The sequence below is a fragment of the Equus quagga genome, chromosome 3 (assembly GCF_021613505.1).
Source record: "Equus quagga isolate Etosha38 chromosome 3, UCLA_HA_Equagga_1.0, whole genome shotgun sequence".
NCBI classification, from domain to species: Eukaryota; Metazoa; Chordata; class Mammalia; order Perissodactyla; family Equidae; genus Equus; species Equus quagga.
In genome coordinates, this window is record NC_060269.1 from 73,788,123 (window position 1) to 73,815,940 (window position 27,818).

A 27,818-nucleotide genomic window follows, 5' to 3' on the forward strand; every position below is an offset into this window, starting at 1 on the left:
GGGCTGGAATGCAGTTTCGGATTCCACATCTCCATTCAGTTCAGCAAAACACGATGCCTCTCCCCATTGTTTCTTTAAGGGAAACATGTATTGAGCACCTGCTAACATTAAACTGTGTCCTCTGGGAGCTCTTGATCTGGCTCCACGAATTTCAGTCAGAGAGAACTGGCAAGGAAATACAGACCAACAAAAACATTTCTGTACTTTCGGAGTTTTTTATGTAGATGAGCCGATTTGGAATGGATTAATGAACATTTGTCCATGCACACCCTTCCCACATTGTGTGTAAATGCCCCTATGTTTGCCCTTTGGAAAGCGTGGAAAGATGCTTCATGTGACAACGATTTGTGAACCTGCAGGCTTTGACTAGCCTGCAATGCTGGATACTGGTTGAACAGGAGTAAACAGGGAAGAAAATAAAATCCCACATCTCCTAGAGATCGCAGGCATAGCTTACTTGGCTTAGGGGTTCAAATTCCAGCTCTGCTCCTTTCTAGAGGTATGACTTTGAGTAAGTTACTTAATCTCTTTAGATCTCAGTTTCATCATCTGTAAAGTGGGGACGATAACCATGTAGGGTTGTGTGAAGGGTCAATGACTTGTAAACTACTAGTATTGTCATAATTCCTGTTCTGTGCTCGTTGAGTATATCCTGTATCTTTCATGCTCAATTCCCCACTATCAAACTTCTTTTCTTAAACTGTCAGCAAATCTCAGAGTGTCATAGTAACATCTTTAAGGGGGAATGGAGGTCCTGGTGCCCTTACCTGTGTGGTTCCTGCTCCTCCCTCTCTACGTACAGAGTGGAGATCGTCTCTACTTTTCGGAACTGTGGGAACAGAGCAGGGTGCTGGTAGTCCTTCAGAGACAGCATTTCATATCTGACCCGCTGTTGCTCGCTTCTCTCTCTACTGGCAGATGGCCTGATTCTTAACACCCTGCTGTGATCTTAATTGCCCGCTCTGTGTCTGTGACTGCAGCTGGCCCTTCTCTTGTCCCTCTTGTCGTCTATCCTTCCTTGCCTTTTACTACTTTTCCCAAGCTTCTTGCCCTAAGAGACTTGTGTTTCTAGATCTTCTCTCCCAGTCAGAGAGCACCCCCTCATCTTTTGCAGGACTGGTTAATCAATCATTTGTAGCACATTCTTCGGTGGGATCTTCTCTAGTTGAGCTCCTTTGACACAGTTCGTGTCAAATGGTAATTACACAGCAGGCAGCCAGCGCCTGGGGTTGGTTCCTCTGCCACACCCCCTCCCCCTCTGTCTTCCCATCTGCATTGTCCAGGAAGCCTTAATGCTGAGTAGTGCAGATTCCTGTATTTTGGGAACACTGCTTTTCAGGAGGATAGCAACAAAATTCTCCAACTTACATTAAAACTTAACTAATTTCCTGGTGCCTTCTGACTCCCTTTAAGACTTCTCAGTAACGATGAGAGTTGTGTGGACTGGGGAATATTTCGTACAAACTTTTTGTAAGAAATGATACCTCATTTCCTGGATGTACCAGAGCATTAGTGCTATCCTCAGCTGTAGTAACAGTAGGCAACCTTTGAGAGTGGTCCGAATAGTCCGCTAGGATAACTGTAAATACTTAAGTAGAGTATACTTTAAATTCCATTGGCAAAATAGCATATTTCTTGAAAACCCTTCAGATTTCTCCTCAATTATTTTTTTTCAAGGCAGTGTTGACACAAATAATCCATAACCAATCTGTAAATCAAAATTGGGGTGAGTTTATAAGATTCCAGATCTGAGGACCATATAGCCAAGGAGAGTCCTTTCACAAAGGATGGAGCACTCCAAAGAAGTAGGGGTGCGCGGAGTGGTCATATACCGTCAAAGAGCACGCATCACGTATGATTGGAATGTCCCTTTTGTAACAGTCATGAGATTGCCTAGCCAGCACAGCGATTCACACAACAATTGATGGACACAGCAGGGTAGCAGGTCTCTTGTCTTGAGCTGTGTGGTCACAGGTGAGCGCAGCAATCAATTCCTAGCCTAGGGAGAGATGCTTATCCTTAAGGAAATGCCAATGTGGGGGGAGTTGCATCTTTGTCTTAAGGCCATTTGTTCTTGTCTTTGGGACATAGTAAATACTTAAAGCGGATATACAATGCATGCTCAATGGTCACAGCACACCCTTTTAGCAAAACACGGTCAGGCCGAATTAGGTTTACACGAAATGGCTTCCTCATTTACTTCAATATATCCTATTGCTTTTCATTTATTTATCAACAGTAAAAATTATATGGTCCCAAATAGAAAATGAAAGACAATTATTTCAACTCCTAAAGACCAAAATAATGTTACTCACATTCCACACAGGGGATGGAGAGAAAGGAAACCATTTTAAAGGTTTCCGGAAATTGTATTTTTCTTTTAATGGTTATTTTCATTAGCAAAGAGAGTTTTGGAAATAGTTACGAGGTTTTCCTGAAACCAAATGACTAGAGACTGAGTGCATTTGAATTATATTTGGTTATATGCATTAAAGATAAAATCGGTTTCTCCTTTCTCATGTGAAGTTCACTTTGGTTACAGGGAGCTGAGACTGACTTTTCAGGGCCAGAAGAGAGACAGAGGAGCCACCAGCTGTAAAGTACATTGGAATCACTAGAAAATATAGTCATAAAAGCAAAGTGAAATTTTGTATTTGTATGGTACCTTTAATTCTTTGTAGTATCTTCATGTCTATTTAATCCTTTTTGTAGGTTTTTCATTAAAATATATTTAACGATATATATAGAGTCTGTGAGTGTTGTGTGTGGCGTGAGCATTAGACTGAATCAGTCGTGGCCTTTCCAGAAAGAGATGGCCCAGTCAAATAAGGATAAGTCATAGACAGAAGAGAGACAATTTGTAAAACTCTGAGCAAAGTGTAGGTGACCCCCAGGGGATATGGCAGTAAAACCAGGGCTTAGAGTAGTGGAGCTGTTGACAGTCTTATGTCCAAAGAGGAAAGGGATGGAATCAATTCCTAGAACCTGGAAGGAGTTAGTCTTGTACAGAAAGCCAAATATAAGTAGAGCAGTGATCTTTAATAGGGACGTAGCCAGCCTCAGGTCCCCTCAGGGAGGGAGCCTGGGGAATAAATACCCTAAGACTCCCTCTCCTTCCCTCGAATTTTATTTTAGAGCACTTTGTTTGGAACCAACTAGAAGCCAGGAGCATAGGAACCCTTAGAGTTCATACAGGTCTCATGGAGCAGAGAACTGGGAAGAGAAGTGAGGAAAGTGGATCTGGAAAGGGAAATGAAAGATATCTGGCCTATTCTACACTTTTTTTCCCCTGTCAGCCTCCACTCTTGTCCTTCATCTGGGTGAAAAATGCATGTCCCCAAAACAGGGAATGCAGAGTCCCATCCACTACGATATCATCCCAGTGTGATCCGACGGTAATGATGCAAACTGAAACGGAAACGTTGGCCACTACCAGTATTCTTCATATAAAACACTGAGGAATGGGGAGAGGAGAAAAGATGCAATTGAGGAAGATAAATTTAACTTATAGCTGCTCCTCAGTTCTATGGCTGGTCATAAGGCCTAAGCTGGTAATGATAGCTGCTTCCTACTCTACATTCTGTGTTTACCTCACTGTCTGGCGTCACCTTGACTGGCTAGGTCCTTTTCCAGTTGGACTCGCCCAGACCTTCATTCCTGCAGGATCTGAGTCCTTGGTGGTCTTGTCTTCATTGCGTTGTGGCTGTTCTTCCTTGACTATGACTGATGGGAAGGGAGTGCTAAGAAGCGCCCCACTGAATTCCCTGAGTTCCAAGCATTGTTCTTGTCCTTATTCTGTAACAGAAACTCAGGTCCTCCCGATCATTGAGTGCCATTATCCTAGCCAGTATGGTGACTTCCTGATTTACCTGTTGGTTTAGGGACATAAAGAACCCTAAATTTCCAGGAGTTAGTCTCTACTTCCAATGAATCAGAAAATAACCATGTTTCCTGGTAGAAAAATTACTCACTTGGATGTTAGGACCTTCAAACTCACCAAGTCTATGGTCCTGGGGACAGGAAGCAAGAATTCTTCAAGTGGGTTATTAGATGTACAGATGAAGTGGGCCACTCTCGCCTCCACCCCTTGGTACTGGATCTTTGCATCTTGCACAGTAGCGGCAGCCCCATGTGTTTGCCTGCTGGTGTAAAGCATATATCCGCATCCTGTGGGCAGAACTCCAGCCTGTCAGGGTGTTATGTCCTGCTTTGCACCCTGGCTGAGCCTTCAGCAGGGCATTCCACAATTCTGTCAAGCTGGTTGCTTCTATGAGGAGGCAAGTGATATGATTTGTGAATTCTAAGTATTGAGCCCATTGTCCCACTTCCTTTGCTGAAAAATGGTTCAGAGGCAATTTATATAGATTACCTTGGCTATATATCAGTTATACTATAAGTCCATGAATGGCGGTGCTAGCAGAAACAGTTGAAAGCAGGGAAGGCGTATTATAGGTCTATCTTTGTGAGTCAGAAGAGCACCTCCTTTTGTTGGGAGGGATCCAGTGTAATCATCCTGCTGCTACCTAGAGCCAGCTGGGATTTCTTGCCACATTGAACAGTGATGCCATTTTGAAGGCTCAGCATTGACCTTGGCTTCTGACAGATTGTACTTTCTTCAGTGCTGGTAAGCCAGATCCTCCTTGGTAGAGGAAGAGAAGGTTGAATCTGTGAATAGTCTCCATTCCCACTACTCCGACTGCTTTGTATATGGGCCCATCAAGCAAACACTGGAATGGCCGAGGAGAGACACCAAGTGGCATTTATCGTCAGATTTTCTTGTTCACTTTATGATTGAAACTGTCCTCTGTGATAACCTCTTATGAGATTTAATGGAATAGAATTATCTTCATACTCTGTGCCTTTTACAAGAAGTCCATCTATATATTTCTTTCCAGATGTCTATGCTACCAATTTCCAATTTTGTTTTTTAAAAGTCTCTGACCACCTAGCCAACTTGTTAGCACCCACACATGAGTTAGTAAAGACCTATATCTCAGACCATTTCTTCTACATGAAGTTCAACACTGCAGTCAAAAGTTGCCCACTTGGAGGATTTCCCTTTATCAATATATTTTAAGTTCATTGTGAGTAATTGTACAGCTGACTGGTTCTGGCACGCTTACAGATCTATCCACAGTTAGCTGGCTGTGGGGAATTTCCCATGAAGCCTTATTGTTGTTGAGGAAAAAGAGATGAAGAGTTAGGTTAAGGAACTGTGGAAGTCTGGATGACTGCTATCGCAATTCGTCTTCAAGATTGGTGTGGGCCTGTTCCTGTGTGTACAATTTAATAATGGGATGCTTATGTGAATAGCTGTTTTTATTGGCTTACTGGATCAGATAACATCCAATGCAGGCTGGGCATGATCTCACGGCCACTTCATGTCCCGTGCGCACAAGCTAAGTCTCCACAAGGACCCAGGTACAAGCAAGGAACTGCTTTTGAGTAAAAGAATAGTTAATGGCAAAAGAGCACATGGATTTCCCTAATGTCCTAGGGGTCTGCACTGTGATTCTCTGCCCAGGGCTTGCCAGCAGGCTCCTTCAGGCATCTCTGTCTGCCATAGACTCTTCTAATTCTGCTGGGTCTGCTGGGTCATATGAAATTCTTGAGAAGAGCTGTGGCAGGAAAGCATGCGTAGACTTTGCAGAGCACTTTCATGTTCTGGGCTTCCCTCTAAAATGCAGCCCACCTATGGGCCAATGTCCCATTTCTCCATACTTCGAATATATGAAAAACCCAATTAAATCTCATTTTTTTGGTGTGTTTGTTATGGCCACTTCCAGCATGAATGATTATATCATTTAGGATCCCAATAGGAACAGATGGAACACTCACATTAGAATAATTTCAGGAAGATTTATTTATAAGGTGTGAATGGGGTATAAAAACCAGGCATCAGTAATGGCAAGGTTGTTACCATCCTTGAACCCAAAAGGCGGAGGAGAGGGAGCAGGTACTGGAACCTGGGAAAAGAGTAGTCTTGAGAAGAGCTGTGGCCTTCAGTTGAGGGTCATGGACAGCCTGAGATGACCACACAAAGGAGTATCAGAGAAATAAATACCCTGACTTCTGCCTCCTGTCTCCTCCTCAGCTCCGTCTAGGGTTCCCCAGTGGTCAATCTCAAATGGAAACTAGAGGGCAAGGAGCCATTCAGGAAGGCGCTTCAAGACAGAGAGCAGGGTGAGAGAGTGGAGAGTCATCCTGCAAGGGCAAACAGGAGCATTTATCACAGGCCTGAAGTTTGAATCCTGGGTGTTCCTTTCTGGACTATGAGTTACAATAAGAAGGAGAGTCTTTTATTTATATTTCTGTACTCAGTTCTTAGGACAGTTCCTGCCTGCTATTAAATAAGCGCTCAGTAAATAATTAAGTAGCCTAATCCCAACACCTCCTGTGTGACTTTGAGCAAGCCATTTATATTCTTGGATTGTCATTTTCCTCATCTCTAAAGTTAGTATGCCAGTATCTGTTCTGTTTCACTCGTGAGGATGTTGTAAAGGTCAAAAGAAAAGACGGTAACATATGGAAGTGCTTTGTAAAGTGTGAAGTGCTGGGAATGCAAAATATTAATTTTAAGATTCCTTTCCTCCTTACCCAGTCAACTCTGATTCATATAAACGTACTAACTCAGATTTCATCCTTTTCAGATGGGTTTTACTTTCTGGCTAATTAGGTTCCTGACTCTTGCATACACCTTGAACTTCAGAATTTGAAAGTTCAATAGCTTTCTTCAAGAGTACATTTATGCCCAAGCTCAAGCATCCTTGTTAAAATTTTTCCTTTTTTCGTTTTAACAAGTCTTTTTACCCCCTCACTTTTCTAAAACTCTTTTTTTTGGTAGGTTTATTTTTTCTTCCTTTTTTCTCCAATAATCTTGATCAGTGTGTTCCTGAATGTATTCAAGGTCACACATGAGAAATCTTTTGTCTTGCACACTTTTCTCTTAAGGTGGTATTGTTTTTCTTCCTTGTAATAATACTGTGTTCATCTGCACTTTGTTAGAGAAAATGATCTATGTGACATCATAATAATCATTCGTGGAGCACTTAGCAGTTTATAAACATGTCATTTAATCATCACAACACTCCTGTGAAGTTGGTAGTATTATTTTCTCACTCTACAGGTAAGGAATCTCAAGTCAGATTCCAGTAACATATTTTTTTTAAGGACTTTATTTTTTTAAGACTAGTTTTTGGTTCACAGCAAAATTGGGAAGAAAGTACAGAGATTTCCCATATACCGCCTGCCCCCACACTTGCATAGCCTCCCCCATTATCAACATCCCCGACTGGCTCAGTACATTTGTTACAGTTGATGAACCTACACTGACACAACATAATCACTGCAACTTCATAGTTTATAGTTCTCTCACAGTGTTGTACATTCCATGGGTTTGGACAAGTGTGCAATGATATGTATTTATCACTGTAGTATCATATAGAGTATCTTTGCTGCCCTAAAAATTCTCTGTGCCCCACCTCTCCATCTCCCTTCTCCCCCAACCCCTGGCAACCACTGATCTCTTTATTGTCTCCATAGTTTTACCTTTTCCAGAATGTCGTATATTTGGAATCATACAGTATATATAGCCTTTTCAGATTGGTGTCTTTCACTTACCAATATTCATTTAAGATTCCTCCATGTCTTTTCAGCTCATTTTTTTGGGAGGGTTAATAATATTCCATTGTCTGGATGTACCACAGTTTATTTATGCATTCACCTACTGAAGGACATCTTGCTTGCTTCCAAGTTTTGGCAATTAGAAATGCTGCTGTAAACATCTGTGTGCAGGTTTTTGTGTGAATATGTTTTCAGTTTCTCTAGGTAAATATCAAGGAGCGTGATTGCTGGATTGTATGATAAGAATACCTTTCGTTCTATAAGAAACTGCCAAACTGTCTTCCAAAGGGGCTGTACCATTTTGCATTCCCAGCAGCAATGAATCAGAGTTCCTATTGCTCCACATCCTTGCCAGTATTTGATATTGTCAGTGTTTCTGATTTTGGCCATTTTAGTAGGTGTATAGTGGTATCTCATTGTTTTAATTTGCATTTCCCTGATGACATATGATGTGGAGCATCTTTTCATGTGCTTATTTTCCATCTGTATATCTTCTTTAGTGAGGTGTCTGTTAAGGTCTTTGACCTAGTTTTTAATTGGGTTGTTTCCTTATTTGCTAAGTTTTAAGAGTTTTTTGTGTATTTTGGATAACAGTCCTTTATCAGATGTTTCTTTTGCAAATATTTTCTCCCAGTTTGTGGCTTGTCTTCTCATTCTATTGACATTGTCTTTTTCAAAGCAGAAGTTTTTAATTTTTTTTTTTAAAGATTTTATTTTTTCCTTTTTCTCCCCAAAGCCCCCCGGTACATAGTTGTGTATTCTTCATTGTGGGTTCTTCCAGTTGTGGCATGTGGGACGCTGCCTCAGCGTGGTCTGATGAGCAGTGCCATGTCCGCACCCAGGATTCGAACTAACGAAACACTGGGCCGCCTGCTGCAGAGCGCGCGAACTTAACCACTCAGCCACGGGGCCAGCCCCAGAAGTTTTTAATTTTAATGAAGTCCAGGTTATTGATTATTTCTTTCATGGACTGTGCCTTTGGTGTTGTATCTGAAAAGGCAACAACATACCCAAGGTCATCTAGGTTTTCTCCTGTGTTATCTTCTAGGAGTTTTGTTTTGCATTTACGTTTAGATCTGTGATCCATTTTTTGTGACGGATGTCAGGTCTGTGTCTAGATTCTTTTTTTTTTTTTTGCGTGTGGATGTTCCCTTGTTCGAGCATCATCTGTGGAAAAGACCATCTTTTCTCCATTGTGTTGCCTTTGCTCCTTTGTCGAAGATGAGTAGACCATATTTACATGAGTCTATTTCGGGGGTCTCTCTTCTGTCCCCTCGATGTATTTGCCTGTTCTTTTACCAACGCCATACTGTTTTCATAACTGTAGCTCTACAGTAGGTCTTGAAGTTGGGTAGTGTCAGCCTTCCAACTTTGTTCCTTCCCTTCAATGTTGTGTTGGCTGGTCTAGGTTTTTTACCTTTCTGTGTAAACTGTAGAATCACAAAATAGCCACAAAATAACTTGCTGAGATTTTGATTGGGATTGCAGTGAATTTACAGATCAAATTGGGAAGAACTTGAGATCTTGACAGTATGGAGTCTTCCAATTTATAAATATAGAGTATCTCTCCATTTACTTAGTTCTTTGATTTCTTTCATCATAGTTTTGTGCTTTTCCTCATGTCGATCTTGTACATATTTTGTTAGATTTATACCTTAGTATTTCAGTTTTTTTTTGAGTGCTCATGTAAATGGTGTTAGAGTTAAATTTCAAATTTCACTTGTTTACTGCTGGGATATAGGAAAGCAATTGACGTTTCGTATGTTAACCTGTGTCCTGCAACTTTGCTATAATTGCTTACTAGTTCCAGGAGCCATTTTTGTCGATTCTTTTGGATTTTTTACATGGACAGTCATGTCATCTGCCAACAAAGACAGTTTTATTTCTTCCTTCCCAATGTGTATATACCTTTTATTTCCTTTTATTGTCTTGTTGCATTAGCTATAATTAAGTAACTTTCCAAAGGACCCCCAACTATTAAGTAGCAGAACGTTACTCAAACTCACACCCATTTAATGCCAAGACGCATACCTTTAATCATTAAGCCAGCTTGCATTCAGTGTTCCTTTTATGGGCATAGATTTTATATATTCCTTTGCCTATAACTAATCTTTTGTTTGTTGTCATTTATATTTCCTTTTGTCATCATCATTGTGTCTTTTGGTGGGTTGCTCCTCAATTACCAATAAAACTTATTTCTTTTCATCAGTAAAATATATAGACAACCGTAAAAACATTTGCACCAATCATGGCTCATCTTGCCTCCTCCAGCGCAGAATGAGGTCCAATTGTGCTCGTACTGGTCTTTGCAGCCGTTAATCCAACACAAAGTTTCACTTGGGTGGGACAATACCCCCTTTTTTCAATGCAGACCAAATCCAGCAGGTAGCCTGCTTCTCCAGCTTTGCCTTGTCTGCTGGTTACTCTTGAGTCATCACAGGTTCACTTTTCCCTCTTGCTGATTCTCACTCCACGTCTTTAACATTTTGTTTTCCGAGTTAAGATAGCATAAAAGTGCAAAAAAAAAAAAAATCCATAACACCCCATATGAGATAAAAAGAAAAAACCCAAAGATTAACCACAGTACTTTCCCACAGGGAGAACCATGATTAGCATTTTTGTACGTATCTTTCCAAATATGTTTGCACTTAGGCCATTATGGAATTATAATAATAATTATTTTCACGAAAATGTCTTCACTAGACATACTGTTTTATAATTTTTTTTACTTCAACACTAAGTTTTGGAAATCTTGACATGTAGAGAAATATAGATATTCATCCTCTCTACTGCTCTGCATAGGATTTCATTGCGGGTGTAACTCATGTTTATATGACCCATCTCCTCCTGAAGGGCACCAAGTCCTTTCCTTTTCTTTCCTCCTCCTCCTCCTTGCCCTCCTTCTCATTCTTCTCCACCTATTCCTTTCTGTTCTCCTTTCCTTCATCCTTCTATTTCTCTTCCTCCTCCTCCCACTTCATGCCATGCCTCCTTCTCCATGTCCTCCTCCTCTTCCTCTCCCCTCCTGCCCTCCTCCTCTTTTTGATCTTCCTTCAACTGTTAAACTTCAACCATTCTGCAATAAGCCCACTTGCTTTCTTCATTTTGTCTTCATAGTCTTTTTTTCTTTTCCTTTTTGCTCCTTCCTCTCCATACTTATGTTGGCTTCTAGACGGTCTTCCCTCTACCCTCACCACTCTGGTCCATGATGTCCTTTCTCCCTCAGTCTGATTACTCTGCACTTTGCTTTGAGTTTCATTTCTCTTAATAACTAAAGTGAGAGATGTTAAGAGCTTTGCTGATGATTACACAGTGATTCTTTTCTGAGCCCAGCTCGAAACCAGGTCTCTCAGATTTTAGCCCTCTGGTCTTTTCATTAGATTGTGTTTCCTCGTCATGGCTGAGGTTAGAATTAGCCTCACATTTGGTGTACAAGTGAACAAAGAAGCAAGCAAGCAGACAACAACAGCAGCGACAGAAATAGAAAAGAGAGGGACAGAAGAGAATACTCTCTATCTTAAGTAGAGGAACTTGAATTCTCTGCTCAGTGACTTAGTTCCAGGTAAACTGAAAAAGAACTCTTTGTGAATGTTTGCCTACATTCGTTTGTTCCAAAACCATCAAAAATATATGACTGTTAGCTTACCAAACAGTCCCATTTGAGACCTAAGCTTATAGAGCTAAAAGCATGCATAATAAATAGAGTCAACAATATTTGTACTTGGAAGTAAGAGAATCATGGCTGATATATTAAATTAATTTCTTTTTCAGAATTAAAGTAGTTTGTATATAGACTCTGTATGTAATATTAGGTGGTCAAGATTTGGTCTTATACTCTTTTCCCTAAATCACCACAAGTAAATAAGGAAATTATAGATATGTGATTAGGTAAACTGAGTTAGAACATGAAAACAACTGGTCTTATTAAGTGTATCTTGGCGGTAAATTGTTGCAAAGCCAAGGTCACTTCCTCTAGGGCTTTTCCCAGGACCACCTTTGTTTCTCTTGTGGCAGTAATTTCTTCCTGCTTGGGGCATTTCTTACCCAAGCCACCCATTTGACATGTACTAAACCGTGCTTGTTTATTTTGTGTGCATTGAAGATATATCACTGGTTAAATTAATTAGACAAGGAGGTCATTAGACTGAGGTGGCTCTAATGCCATGGTGGCCTGTGTCAGCAAACCAAAATTGAAGCCTGTATGTGCCTCGGGTTACAAAATTGAAACCTAAGGACAACCCATTACACCAGCCAACTGGGCTTTAAGCCAGAGCCAACCAGTGATTTCCGTGATTTGCTTTCACCTTTTCAGTATGTGGCTCTCTCCTCAGCTCCTGTCAGTGGCGTGTCCTAACCACTTATGATTTGATTCTACCTGATTTGAATTGAGTTTTGCTCAAATAAACTCAACATTTTTAATTTGCCTGAGTTTGTCTTTTAACACTGTAAAGTAAAAAGACAACATTTTAGGACCAGGTGAAATTCTTTTTATGCTGATGAGATTTACCTTTTAAAATGAAAGGAAATGAAACACTTATTCCAGCGTTGCTTCCAGTGTTTAGAAGAGTTTTTTGAGAGGAGGGGCTGGTTCAAGGCCTGTCCATCTATTCAGGAATAGCTCCCTTCTCCCTGCCGTAACCCTTTTCTCTGCTGTACCTGATTAGGGGTTCCTCTCCACTCTGAAAGACTTGTTCGTGGAACCATTGTCTCTCTCAACACATAACACATGTCCTTTTTCTCTATATCTCTTAGACTTGAGAAATATTAGTTATCCTGTTGACTGGCTGTCTATTATTTTACAGGATGGAAGAAAGGAGTCCAGTTCATGTACATGTTTGAAGGGGCCCAAGCTGTCGGAGATAGGGACAATTGCCTGGATGGTGACGCTCAGTGACGCCCTCCACAATTTCATCGATGGGCTGGCCATTGGGGCTTCCTGTACCTTGTCTCTTCTTCAGGGAGTCAGCACCTCGGTAGCGATCCTGTGTGAGGAGTTTCCCCATGAGCTAGGTAAAGGCTCTGCTCGTGTTGCAAAGTCAGATACTTTTTGGTTTCAGGGTAGTGACACATATCAGGTGACACACTCTTAAAAATCCTGCTGATGCATCAAAATGAAGGAGCCCTTGTTGGACATTCATGGATATCTTTTATCTCATCCCAAAACTGAAAAAATGATTCACTTGATATTTTCTTCTTCTTCTAGGGGACTTTGTGATCCTACTCAATGCAGGAATGAGCACTCGACAAGCCTTATTATTCAATTTCCTTTCCGCATGCTCCTGCTATGTTGGACTAGCTTTTGGCATTTTGGTGGGCAACAATTTTGCTCCAAATATCATATTTGCACTTGCTGGAGGCATGTTCCTCTATATTTCTCTGGCAGATATGGTAAGAAATTTTAATATTTCATCTTGTTTTAATTTAAAATTTAGAAACAAATGTCTGGGTTATGATTTGAATAAGTGCCAAAAAAAAGTCCTTACTGTTGTAATTTAGAACATTCTTGGTTCAACAGATAACTCTTTCTGAGTACTTTGTACTAATAGTAATTTGAAAGTGATTCTCATTGATTAAAATCTATGATCATATTGCTAGAAGACGAAATTCTTTATTTTTGCTACAGCAGAGCTATTTCCCCAGGATTTTTGCCATGTTCTGGGTAAACTTTGTGTTCTATTATAGTGTATCCTCATAGGACATTTCCCCCTGTGGTGAGGATGTCACATCGGGAAGGGAATACCTTGTTAGAGTAAATAGCATTTTGTTATTTCAAAGTTCTAAACAGTGGGAGCCTTTTGGGTTGAACTAAAACTGATAAAATTGGACGATGTTTACTTGGGTCAGTATATATTTGTATCTGTGTTCATGTCTGTGCTGTGTCTCTGTCCTTCTGTCTCTGTATGTGTAAGAGAGAGAATATCAATGGTCCTGTGTGTTTTCAAATGGATCATGGACAGCTTTCTGAAACATGAAAATGTGCTAAGTGTATGCCAATCGAGAAATATTTTGTTTGCATTTGGAACTGAACATATATTACATACGTAGTTTAATAATTTAATTTCCTTCATCTGCATTCTGAGCTCCAATGATCACCATCCAGCTCTGTTCTCTGTTCTGTACAGACCCTTATAAGAGCAGGGATTTCACCTCTTGGAACCATCATTCCAGTTTTGTTTTTCTTCACAGAATTAATGTCTCAGGCAGTATTGATACTAGGTCATCACTTTTTTCTCTGATATCAGAACAGAATCTATTAAAGTTGTTCAGTTTAAAGAAATAACACTAACAAATGACGCTCTATATACTCACGGTAGTTTTGCCGTTTTCAGGACGGTTTTGCCGCTTTCTCGCATCTTATCCCAGTAGCCCTTTGCTTCAGTCAGGCATGTGGATTGACTGTGGGCTCTGGAGGCCTCTCGGATGCTTGGTGCAGTGCTCCCCTGCATAGAGAGCAAGTCATTTTGGAAAATGTTTTGAAAAGCTGCCATTTGCAGATATCCTCATGGAGCCTTTTCAGGAAGTAGAAATTATCTGCTGAGAAAGGGTAGATTTTAAGTACAAAACTTGGGGTTTTAATTGCTTTCACTGTGATGAGATTGTTAATAGTCTTCAACCCCAGAAGAGTGCATAACTTATTTTAAAAGTTTATGATTTTGTGAGAATTAGAGCAAGCAAAAGAAAGCAAATGGAAGAGAATGGGAATTACCTGCATAGTGATTTCTAAAACATTTATTTAATCATCTACTAGTGATTGATATTTCTGCACCAGGCCTGGAAGTTGTAAGACAGTGGGGACACTGGAGTGAGCCAAAGAGGCACAGCCCCTGTGGCCTGGGCCTTCTGTCCACAAAGAGGGGAGCCTGGCACTCAAACGGAATCACACACATGACTGAAGGGCTGCAGATAGACAGGCTGTGAAGGAACAGGGAAAGCGATACATGAGATGAGAGGTGATAATAGGGGACCTAACGTAAGTTAGGAGGGTCCAAGGAAGACTTTCTAGGAAAGTGTGATTTAAGCTGAAACCTGAAGGATTTAGCTCATTGAAACTTGGAGGGAGAAGAGTGCAGATAGAGGTTTGGGTGGGTGTGAAGATTTTGAGGATGGAAAGAGTCTGGATGCATTTGAGGTCCTGAAAGAATGTTGTAGATGGAGCATAGAGTGCAAGGAAGAGAGAGAGAGAGGGAGAGAAGAGGGGGAGAGGAGGCGTAAAATGAGGTGAACCCCATCCTGTTGATTAACTCAGTTGGAAAAGACTATTTAGTGCTTTCATTTTTGTTGATGTGTGATAGGGCTAGAGATCCCTATTATGCTACCTATACTAAAAGCTTTAAACCTCTGAAATAAATGATCATACCCGCACCCCCACGGAAGTCTGTAAATGACTGTTTTATGTTCTACCACAAGATGGCAACAGTTATCTAACAATATGCCTTGTTTTAGTTTCCAGAGATGAACGATATGCTGAGAGAAAAGGTAACTGGAAGAAAAACCGATTTCACCTTCTTCATGATTCAGAATGCTGGAATGTTAACGGGATTCACAGCCATTCTGCTTATTACTTTGTACGCAGGAGAAATTGAATTGGAGTGATAGGAAATGAAAGATGGTGTTGTTAGTGAAGCCATTTAATAAATAAAAACATCTTCAAAGGGATTTTTAAACTGATCCTATTTAGTTAAAAGGTAATTTCATTTTCAACTGTAAGTCAAGAAAACTGATTATTGGTTTCAGATCTGTGAAACAGACCATTATTTGTTGTTAAAAATGCTTCAAAAGGTTTTCACTTCCAGCTGAAAAGCCTGGTATATGAGATCTTTGGCAAACACCCACTTTTCCATGTTTCATGCATATTAGGAATCATCACAAAGCAAGAAACATGCGTTCTATAATCATTTAGCCACAGAGTCCCAGAGAAAAATACAGGCTAGGCTGTATAAGCCTTTAAACCTCTCTGGGAGGATCAAAAGTTAAGTGGTTTCAGAGTGGTTTTCTTTTAATTAATTTGTTCTAGTGCTTTCATGAGCAAGTACGCTGAAATGTGGAAGAGAATCAAAACATACGACACGGGCAGAAATGATTGCACAGCCTGAGCGAACCCAGGAAAGAAAGCTGGCCCACAGCTTTGCTTGGTTTCCTATTTTAGGTAGGCACTTGTAGGTTTGTTTTGAAAACCATCCTAAAATAATATGAATTATGAAATCAATGAAGTTTTGTTAGCCCTACTAAGTTCTGACTTTGATACTTTATCTCTAATGTAAACTCTAGTAGATTCCCTAAAAATCCAGAATTGCTTTTTTGTGACTTACGTCGTGGTTGCACCACAACAAACGGCAGAACAGCTGACGACAACTCACTCTCAGTGTGTGGTGTGTTTGCTTTGTGAAGGTGAAGAATATGTTGGTTTGTAGAAAGAAATTGAATGTAATTTTAAGCAATTTACTTTTAAAGATGAACACAATTATTTAGCAGGGATATTTTAAATAAATGCAAAATAACAGCTCAACTGCTGTGTCAAGGACTGATTAACTAGAAAACATATGTTCCTATGGGTGATTGAGACTCATTCAGAAAAGACTTCTTTTGTGTTCAGCTTGCATTTTTCCTATATAGTATGCCTTGGAAAAAGACTTCCACACACCATGGTTATTTTTCTACCTTTTATAAAAGATAGGTCCTGTTTACTCATTTAGCAGATATAGAAAGTTGGTCTAAACCTGAACAACCTAACCCCAATTCACACTCCCAAGTCACTTAAAGGTGATTTGACGGTGAGGAAAATGATTGATGAAAGCCAACAGTGATCTCAGGAATTACGTTTCCCGTAGACCATAAAATGGTGTCACATAGCAATAATGCAGATCTGATGAATATTTAACGTGTATGTTAATGTACATTTCACTTTATGATTGACATTTAAAAAAATATCATTTGACCAAATAGTAAACACTTTTGAAACCAACTATTGTGTCATTCATTATTCATTTTAATATGTATCTTTTTGAGTGACTTCTAGGTACCTGGTATTATGTGGGAGAGACATAAATAGGAAATTGGTGATGTGTTTATTTCAAAGATATTCAGCAAATAAGTACTGTAAAGATTAATCATTGTGCATTAAAATCTGTAAACATAGAATCTATTTTTATCATTTCATCTGTTTACTTTCGATCTGAGGAAGTAATCTTTACCTTTTTAAAGCACAGATTGTATATCTGGGTTAAGAAGGTATTTACAACATGATATTAAAACAAGATAGTTTAATAAGCTCTCATTTGGTGTAGATCATTGTGTATGTGGACTGTCTGGGTGCTTCATATTACTCTCTCCATCTGTTGATCTTTTGTCCATTTTCTTCAACTAGGAGGAGAATGGAGGCAATAGGGCACAAAGACCCAAAAAGCAAAAAGAAAATTGCTACTTATTAGAAGCTGTGATTGCAGGTAGAAGGCAGGATATGGAAAGCCGTGAGTAAATTGAAATTATCCTAGATAACTACTCAAAGAAGAGCAAACCTATCAGTCAGCATATCTTGTACTGAGGCATTCATTAGAACAGTTGAATATTCTATAATTTTTAGACTTTAAAGATGCTATTATGACAAACCAAAAATTAGTTCAATGCATTATGTACTGGGTTATATACTTTTATTTTTGCATTATTGTACTTTAAAAAATGCCTACTAAAAGCTGGCATTTTTTGAGTACTGAATCAGATCGCATCTTAGCCCCTTCAGGCTGCTGTAACAAAACACCACGGACTGGGCGGCTTATAAACAACGGAAATTTCCTTCTCACCGTTCTGGAGGCTGGAAGTCCAAGACTACGGCGCTGGCACGTTCGGCGTGTGGGTCACAGCTGGCGCCTTCTCGCTGTGTCCTCGCCTGGTGGAAGAGCAAGGGATTTCTCTGGAGGCTCTTTGATAAGAGCACGAACCCCGTTCAGGAGGGCTCCATCCTAAGGACCTCAGCACCTCCCAAAGCCCCGCCTCCTAATACTGGCATCTTTGGGGGTTAGAATGTCAACATATGAATTTGGGGGGACACAAGCACTCAGACCATAGCAGACCCCTCCTAGGCTAATGTGGAGTGAAAACCTATCCAAAGAGCCCGAGGCTCATAACAGCAGGTTCCTTTCGTGCTCACAGGGCTGCTGACTGAGGTCCGGCTGAGCTCGCCTGGGCTCTGCTGAGCAGCTCTGCTTCAGGCTGGGGGTCGCCTACGTTGGGCCCCTGGGGGAAGAGGGGCTGCAGAGTCACATGGCAAAGGGCGTAGACGTGCAATTCTAATACAAGCGTGCGTGACGAAGTACAGATGGATTTAATTGACTCTGAGTAGTCTCTGGAGACCATCCATTATTTCATTTTACCTAGTAGAAAATAGCTAATATCAATAGCAATTCAACCAGAGCTTCCAGAACCACTTCCTGGTTTGAACTCTAATATTTGTCCTGATTCCTTTTTATGAGAATATTATTTTCTTTCCTTTACCAGTATAAGCTGTTCTGTCTAGATGTGTGGCTACAACACTGGTTTACCCTAAGTCAGGCTAATCTGTGTTTTCTTCAGTTTGTAAATGTAACCCTGCCATGTTTGTTTCTAGAGCAGTTGCTCAGTGTGGCTCACATGAGAGTCCAGTTGTATGGTGGTCCCACTTGTATGTTTGTAAATAGATGAAGCCCCCTCACCTGATCCTAGTTGGAGTAGGCCACTTGTTTCCCTATGACTGTGATTGCTCAGCAGTAAATGACTTATCCTGGAAGAGGAGGTGACTGTGTATGAATTTGGGAGGGAGAGTAAGACACTAAAGTGGGCAAATGGGAGTGGAGTTGGTATGATTTGAAAGCAAGCTGAAAATGTGTAGGGACTAAAGATGATCAGAAGGTATGCATTAAATATTCGTAGGTTAACAGGATGGAGTTGGGTTAGATTAATTCGTGTATGTAGCTATTCAAACAGAAGAATGTCTAGGATGTTTTGAGAGACTAGCTCTGAAGTGGACTTATCATGCTTCTGGCAGATAAGTATCTTTGAATAGATAAAAAATTCCAACTATCTGTGTGGCAACATTTCCTTAAACATCACTTCTTTTAAAATAAGGACATAGATTTCTAGGTGGGGAGGAGTGAATATATTTCTGTGAATACTTACTGCATAAACAGTTTGTGCCTTATGAGAGCTTTCCCCATGTGGACATATCCTATTCCTCCCCTTCAATGTACGATGTATTATTATGAGGCGAGTCTGCGTGAGGAAACCAAGGGACTGCAGCTCATGGCTGTCCAGCCAACAGGTTCCTCGCCTTCGCGGCCGACGCTGTAACTGGACAGAGCTCTCCTTTGGGAGTCATCGTATTTGTTAGCCTTGATGTTGTTATTCTCGTAATTAAATGAGAGGTTGTTAACGCACTTGGGAACACTGATTTTAGAAATCTTAGAAACTGTTGGGGAGGTATCTCATCAGTGTCTTTCTCCACCTCTGCTTTTTGTCTTCCAATAAAAAAGTCTTCCTTTAACTTACAAACACTAAACCTCAGAAATTTTTGTAAACGTTTTATAGAAAGATGTCTGTGAGAAAAAGCAACCACACTGTCATAGCGATCCTTTGGTATTTTAAGGTGAAAAAAGTTCAAAAGATTTTAGAATAGTGACTATTAGAGACAACATTGTATAAAACAGGAGTCGTGTCACCTTAAAACTGCAGTGACAAAACGGATGAGAGTGATACTAAAGTCACTGCCAACATGGTTGGAGTAATAGGCTTCTGCTGATTTTTCCCGCACATCTGCCCATCTTCACTTTTCTTTTTTGGTGAGGAAGATTGGCCCTGAGCTAACATCTGTGCCAATTTTCCTCTATTTTGTATGTGAGTCACTACCACAGCGTGGCTTGTTGAGCAGTGTGTAGGTCTGTGCCTGGGGTCCAAACTTGCAAACCTGGGCCACTGAAGTGGAGGGCATGGAACTTAACCCTCTATGCCACTAGGCCAGTCCCTGCCTATCTTCTCTTAACAGCTTCACTCTTCCTCTTAGAAACTGGCGCTCCCATCTGAAGTGGTCCTGGAGGGTCTGTCAACCACTGCAACCACCCCACCTGCACCATGAGCTAGACTAGGCGTGGAGCCTGGGCCGGTCCCCGTCTCTCCACAGGACTTCCCACGGTGGGGGATGGCCAGGGCTCTTGCCTTTCAGACATGACTCCAGAGCTGCTGGTGGTCACATTTTTGGCACCAGGAGAAACCTGAGGAAATGAGGCTGATGCCCAAAGAGAAGTAGATGATATGGTGGAGACTGCGTGCAGAGAGAGTTATTACTCAGCGTCCGTAGGTGTCTTCTCTGACATCCTCAGTATGTTTCCGTTTTTTATACAATTCCTGCAATTTCAATTTTAATATCCAAGTTATTTTAATGTCTCAATAAGTCTTTTTTTCTTTTAGCTTTAGGTAATTTTATTTGAGTTTCTCCTACTTGCAATAAAGACTTCTAACTAATGCAGCGGTTAAATATTGAGATACTTGATTCAAACACAATTTCTAGCTCTTGAATTTGGCACAATCCCCGAGTGCTTTTTGGACCTCCCATTGTCAGGGTTTAGGCTCAACTTACAATTTTGGGCAGAGTATAGCAAAATCTCCATTATGTTTCACTAGTGGCGAACAAAAGTCTTCCAAAACTTGCAAATAATATCCCATTCATTTTTATTTCACTTTGGAGTACAGAAACATTGTAGATGTTTTAATTTGTGTGTTTAGCACTGGTAGTGTACCAGAAGTGCTGCTGGTCATTCCTCATGGTCACAGTCAATGTTGCTGAAATGCTTTGGGGCTAAAGGGGGCCTCAGTCTGTACTCTAAACAACCTGGGGTTCAGAATGGACAATGGTGTTGCAATAATGTTCTATGCATAGAATTTTTAATAGCAGGAGCAGGGTGGCAGAAGGAGGAACTTATATACCTTGACAAGCCATGCAAAATCAGACTTTTTAGATAACTCCAAGGACGATGTTTAATGTAGGCTATGAATCTAGGCCATACTTCATACAGCATGTGTTCACAGAAAAATGCAGTTTCTTAGCAACCATCACCTGGTTGTCAAGTTATTGCTTGATTTTTATAGACACCTGGCTTTTTTAGGGACATGCCTCACTAATACTTAAGCATAATATCCAAGTTAGTGCTGGAATAATTCCATTTCACTTTCTTCCAAATGATAGTTTGAAAATTAACCATTCAAACTTTAACTCTTTTTTTAAAAATAAGATAAACCATTACAGGGAATCATTGCAGAAAATGATTAAAAAAGTTCTGAGCTTCTTCTCCTGTAAATGAACAAATTCATTTATTTGTTCAATAAAACATATATTCGAGGTCTACTGATGACAGTCCCAGAGGATACAAAGATGAATCAGAGCTCATTTATGCTTTCAGGGGGATCATGGAGGAATAATCAGGTCAAAAACCAATGATACCACAACTCATAGATGTTACAATAGAGGACACAGGCGGGCAGACAGACAGACACACAGACAAAAGTAATAGAGCACGAGTACGATAATTCTCCTTCAGCTAGAGTGGGAATCAGTCAGGCAATACTTCACAGAGGAGATAGTGTTTGGTTTTAGTGAATAATGTCTAATTCCTTTCTGGCTAGACCTCTTCTCCCTTCCCGGAACTGGAACCAAGAACTTCACTCTGTGGCTTAACTTGAGACGGAATGCTTCTGCAATTCATGATACCAAAAGAGAACTGTAGAGTGTAATGATATTGGAGATGACGTGTTCCAGATAATAGGATTACTACTAATACTACACTGAGAAGAGAAATGTAAACACTTACATTAACATTAACTAAAAAGCAGGCTACCCAGCAGTATGCGTGCTATAATACCAAGTTTTGTTTGTACATGCAGGTATGTATAATATAGACAGATTGGAAGGATATTTTCTAATACATCAGTAGAGGATATCTCTGGGATTATGAGTTGTTTTAAATTGGTTCTTTGTAAAATATTAAAATTTTCTTCAATAAACATGTATACAGTGCTTTAGAAGAAGAAATCTCGGTGAGATTTGAATCATTCAAAATTTGTTGTTTTTAATACTTTCTCAGTTTTCCTCAGTGAAGATTTATTCTTCAAAAGCTAATAAATGCAATTAGGAAAAAAAGGAGGAAATCTCACAGCTTAGAGGACTGAAAAATTTAGGGGAGCGTAATATCTGACATGCTTACTACCTTGCTGCGTTCCTTCCCCGTGTCTCAGTCAAGGTGGTAACTGCATTGCCTAGAGCAGTTCCCCTCCAAGTGTCTGCTATTCCAACCCCTTCACCAGTGCTTGGCCAGATGGGCATGTGACACAGTTCTGACCCCTGAGACGACAGTCCGTGTGCTGAGAAGCTTCTTAAAAGGGGTGAGGAAGAGATGGATACCCTGGACTTCCTGGGGACATTATATCTGATGTGATGTCCCGTACTACTCTTTTGCTACACAGATGGGTTGAGCTGTGTCCCTCCCAAAAGGTAGGTTGGAGTCCTAATCGCCAGTCCAGCAGAAGGCGACCTTATTTGGAAATAGGGTCATTGCAGATATAATTCGTTAAAATGAGGTTATACTGGAGTGGGTGGGTTCCTAATCCAGTATGATTGGTGTTCCTACGAAAAGGAGAAAGTTGGGCATGGATACCCACAGGAAGAATGCCACAGAAAAATGAAGGCAGAGATGGAGGCGATGCTTCTGCAAGCGGAGGATTACCACAGATTGCCAGCAAAGCAGCAGAAGCTAGGACAGAGGCATGGAACTGACTTTCCCTAATAGCCCTCAGAAGGAAGTAACCCTATGCACATCCTGATCGTAGACTTCTAGCCTTGAGAACCGTGAGACGATAAATTTCTATAGTTTAAGCCACCTGGTCTGTGGTACTTTATTACGGTAGCCCAAGCAAACACATACAGTTAGCTTGAGGGGAAATGGCCTGAAGACAAAGGGGATGTGTGGAGGATGCAAAGCGGAAAGTGAAAACATAGTCTGGGGTGACATCCTTAGCAGCTAAACTAACAAGCATCCTCCTTGAAGCCCCTCTTGCTGGGACTTCATATGTCTAATAGTCACTTTGCCTAGTTGTGCAAACCCTTTTGAGTTGCTTTCCATTACTAGCAATTAAAGTGAGCTAACTGATTCAGCCCTCCCCAGTGTTCCCTTTTGTAATCCAAATTCTGGGGTCCAACCCTGCCCCCTGACCAACCTCCTCTACTGGTTCCCCAGGTGTTTCTTTATACGTCTAAACTCAAGAGGAGTCATCCAATATTTGTCTTTCTATGACTGGATTATTTCACTTAGCATAATGTCCTCCTGGTTCCTCCATGTTCTCGTATATTGCAGAATTGCCTTGATTTTTTAAGGCTGCATAATATTTCATCATATGTATGTAGCACATTTTCTTTATCCATTCCCCCATCAGTGGACACTTAGGTTGTTTCCATGTCTTGGCTATTGGGAATAATGCTGCTATGAACATCGGAGTGCTAATATCTCTTCAAGATCCTGATTTCAATTCTTTTGGATAAATACCCAGAAGTGAGATTGCTGGATCATATAGTAGTTCTATTTTTAAGTTTTTGAGGAAATTTCATACTGTTTTCCATAGTGGCTGCCAAGCATTTTGCATTCCCACCAGCAGTGCACAAGTGTCCCAATTTCTCCACATTCTTGTCAGCACTTGTTGTCTTCTGTTTCGGCATAATTCCATTTATCTAAAGGTGTCTTATCTAGAAGTATCTAAAATAGTCAAAATTATAGAATCAGAGTAGAATGGCACTTGCCAGGGCAGGGGAGAGGGGGAAATAGGGAGTTGCTAATCAATGGGCATGAAGTTTCACGTAAGCAAGAGGAGTACGTTTTAGAGCTCTGCTGTGCAACACTGTACCTACAGTTAACAACACTCTACTGGACACTTAAAAATGTGTTAAGAGGGTAGATCTCATGTTCACTATTCTTACAACAATAAAAAAACCCAAGAAGAAAAGAGGGCTAAATCATCTTTTCGCCCAAGAGATTCCCAGCTTTAACTCTCCTCGTCAGGAGGAGTCAAACCGAGCCTTGCCCACTGTTAGGGCATTTAGAGAGCCACATTTTCTGAGAGAAGCCTATACATGCAGACCTGTTGGTTGGTTCTGTCACCGTGACGCATTCTCTACCTACTGGTGCTTTAGGAGAAAGAAAAGAAGCAGTCCCAGGCCTGTGCTCCAGCTCCTCACTTTGCGGAGTTGGCTTTTGGGCCTGGGATCTCTAGAACTGAGGTACCCCTTTCTTTATTCTGCTTTGGTGGAGAGAAGGTTCGGTGAGGTTGGGAGGTTGGATGTAATTGCCAAGAGAAAGAGAGAAAAGAAAGATGCTTAAGGCCACTAGGCCTGAGAAATCAAAGAAGGTGATTCCCCTGGCTTTGAAGTGAGCATTGTGCCTGAAGCCTGGCCTCTGGAACTCCCTGTGCTGCGCGGCCCAGTTACTGAGGCTAGCTGTCTCTGCACAGGCAGTACCTGTGGGGCTGGGACACTAAACAGCTTCTGCCTTTTGCTGATGTAACAGTTAAGACTCCTGTGGCTTTCTTATCTTCATGTGGCTTCCCCTGTGTCTTATAAGCTGCTAAAGTAGTTCGCACTTCCCCAGGGGACCATGATATGAACTTGGGGAAGAGGCTAATTGCTCACCTAAGCTATCCAGACCCTGATTTCCAGGTGGAATTCTGAATTGGCTGTCCTGCTTCCATCTGTGATATGGGTCACGGGCTCGAACAACTTCCTGATGTTCACCGTTTGATGGTGGTGTGGGCTCCCATCTTCTTTACTCATTCATGGGAGACACGGCGGAGGGTCGATTTTCAGGGAAGGACGTTTTTGAAGGTGGTGTTTTTCTGCCAGTGAATAAAGAATGGGAAGTGTCTTCCTCGAACGCTTTGTTTATCACAGCTGAAATGAGTGACTTGTGAGGTATCCTCACAGAGCCTGTGAAGCTAAAGAACTTTCTTACAAAGGACTCAGAGGGTGCAAAGAAACTAGACCATCCTTCCACCTGGTTTTAAAATATAGAACTGACCATTCCTATTTTAAAATCAGTATAAAAATAGGTAATATTGAGTAGAGCTCGTTTTATTAAATATAACATTTGTATTTTTTAGTGCTGGTCTATTGTCGATCAATCAATAAGTATTAGCCATTAAGTGCTTCTGTTTTCAGTTGTAAGTTATCTATTTCATTCGCCACTTACATTGCCCCTTACTAAATGGTACTTCTGTTAAAAGCAATTTTTCTTTTGAAATTTCTCCTAAGTATGTAATTATAAAATAAGTTTCTGGGATAACTATAGAAATATTTTCTTATTAAAAATTTACTGTAGGGGATGGCCTGGTGGCATAGTGGTTAAGTTCATGTGCTCTACTTCAATGACCCGGGATTCCCAGTTTCAGATCCCAGGAGTGGACATACACACCACTCATTGGCCATGCTGTGGTGGCATCCCACATACAGAATAGAGGAAGATTGGCACAGATGTTAGCTCAGCAACAATCTTCCTCAAGCAAAAAGAGGAAGATTGGCAACAAATGTTAGTTCAGGGCCAATCTTCCTCACACACACACACACACACACAAATTTTACTATAAGCTTATTTTCAGGCACTTATGCTTTTAGATTTGATCTTATACTTTCCAAAACATTTGTTTTTCGTTTATTAATTTTTTTATTATTTAGTTTTTTAAAAAACTGTACAAACAGCAGATGTGTTGAAGGAGAAAGAATTTTGGAATCAGAGACCAACTCTCAGTCCTGCCTCGGAGATCTCCTTGCTGTGTGAACTTGGTCGCGCCTCTCTGCACCTTGGTTTCTTACCTTATGTGGTAAGTGACAGACGCGCGACTCATATTATGTTATAAGCCCCTTTATTCTCTGAAGAGCACTTAGGGTATGAATGGTTTCTGCCCCATGGTGACAAGGCCACGGAGCTATTATCATTTACAAAAACTTTTAACTGAAGGTATTTTTAAGGTTCCACCGTTACGCTAGATTTGCTTTCTTTGATAGTATATATGTATAGCAGGAATATTACTAACATTACTTCAAAAGGTCAATACGTACGTGCCATTTTCACTTAAAATGTTGGTATTTTGCGACAGGTACTTAAGATCAATGGGATTTCTGCCTGGATTCAGATAGATTCATCAAATGACAATTATCATTTTGATCTTGCCTGAGAACTTTACTTTGATTTTAGTTCATTGCTGATTTCCCATTTTGTTGTAGTTTTTGGTGGTTTTCAGACACACGTTACTCAAATGCCACAGATTCTTTTTCCTTTCCTGCATTGTCTCTGATGGAAGAAATATGATTTACTGTTAGAACAATATTAATAGTATAGCACTTACGCTCATCAAAGCTTCTCTTTATTATATTATTTCATAGTTGTGTTAATTCTGCACAGTTCATAGGTTAAAGAATATTCAGACAAGGAAACTAAACCCCAAAGAAACTGTGATTTATCTGAACCTATAAGCAGGGTCTGCAACTGAGTGTTAATATTACCTTTGAAAGATTATTTTTACTGTATAAAGTATAGTTGGTTCTTAAACTTTTTTGGATCCTGGACTTGTTTGAATGTCTGATGAAGGTGCTTGTGCCTCTCTCCATATGACAGCAGAAATAAATGTGTGCACACACGTTGTCTGTGGTTCCTCTCCCCTCCCCAGCTCAGCTGGTTACGGGAAACTCTAGCTCCAGTAGTCCTGCTCATGCATCCCATGGCAAGGCACCTGATGAGGCAGCCTGATTTTGCTGAATTTTCATTCAATTGTACATGTGAGTGTGTGTGGACCCGCAGCACAAATCCTTCCGCCAGCAGTGCACTCTGACACTTTCCACAGAGAAAGAATAAAGGTTGATTAATTCAGTCACTGTATTCTGTGGAAAATAGGTTACCAACAAAATGTTAACATCTTTTTCTAAGAAAAAAGAATGCTGTGTTCAAAAAAGTTTAGGAAATGCTGCCTATATAGTCGTCGTATGGAGATTCACTTTAGGACATCAAAGACTCTAGAAGTCCTCCAGTAAAGGCTTGTGACCTCTTTCTGACCCAGCTTCTCCCTACGTTATCAAACCTCATAGCCTTTTTTCGTATTTGTATAATTCTCATCAACATCACCTGGAATGCGCTTTTGGAAATGGTGAATGCTTTCATTCAGTTTCTGTGATTCTTACAGCATCTGCCACTTATCCTGGGAGCTATGACAGTGGCATGGCTGTCTCAGCATTTGGGAGTCTGGACTTGCTGGGCCTCGAGCCTTTGCCCTGCTCTGGTTATCCCTGTCGCCTCACTGAATTGGAGGACTGCGGCCCTTTCTGTCTAAGGGCCCAAAGTATTGACATTGACATAGGGCTCCTTTGTCTGATTTTTATTCTAATACCTTTTGAAGATGCTACACAGGGATCCAGTGCACCCTTTGTAGCAGTTACCTCCCTCCACATTCTTGGCAGATTCTATTTCGCTCTCTTTTTTAACCATTTTAGTCACTATTCCAGTTATGGTTGACACTAGAGCTTATCCTACTACAACATTCTCACCTTCCACTATCAGGCAGGTTTGAGAGGCAGAAGCAGACCACGGATGATACCATCAGGGATGGCTCTGGGACCAACAGGCCTTGCTCAAATTCCAGGTCCACTGTGTACTGACTCTGTGAACAGGGTGACCTGCTACACCACGTCTGTACAATGGTGATAATAGTGTGCCCACCTCATTGGTGCCATTGCCTCAGAGCAGTTAATACACACAATGGAAATAGGACAGGGCCTGGCTGTGATCAGCGAGTGCTTGTTATTGCTATCCGAAGTCAGTTGACTCTGGTTCTCATGACCTGCTCACGGCCTGCTAAATAGTCAGCACCCAGATAACATCTGTTATCACCATTAACACTGTTACTCCTTTGATAATTCTATTGATTATATTCTAATTGTCTTGAACTGACTCCAGAATAAAGATATTGATATGAACTGATTATAGAAATTTTAATTCTAGTGCCAAGATTTCCTGTTATGGAATTAATATGTTACTTTGTTGTTGATTTTTAATAGCATACATTCAGTAAAGAACAGACTATTTTCTTTCTTGCTGATTTGAAAGAATTTCTCTGCCAAACTGAACCCAACGGTAGAAGAGCCATGC

The 27,818-nt window shown here is 40.7% G+C and overlaps 1 protein-coding gene across 5 annotated transcripts in view; it reads left to right on the plus strand.

Annotated features, from left to right (window-relative positions):
* SLC39A8 (solute carrier family 39 member 8) overlaps nt 1-16,585 on the plus strand; it is a 67,964-nt gene extending 51,379 nt beyond the window's left edge. For all 5 annotated transcript variants that reach the window (XM_046657436.1, XM_046657435.1, XM_046657433.1 and 2 more), the window contains 3 exons: nt 12,426-12,633; nt 12,827-13,011; nt 15,067-16,585. In XM_046657436.1, the coding sequence (XP_046513392.1) occupies nt 12,426-12,633; nt 12,827-13,011; nt 15,067-15,216 (543 nt within the window). In that variant the 3' untranslated portion in view covers nt 15,217-16,585. The remainder of the gene's footprint in view (nt 1-12,425; nt 12,634-12,826; nt 13,012-15,066) is intronic.
* Nucleotides 16,586-27,818: the final 11,233 nt, after the last annotated feature.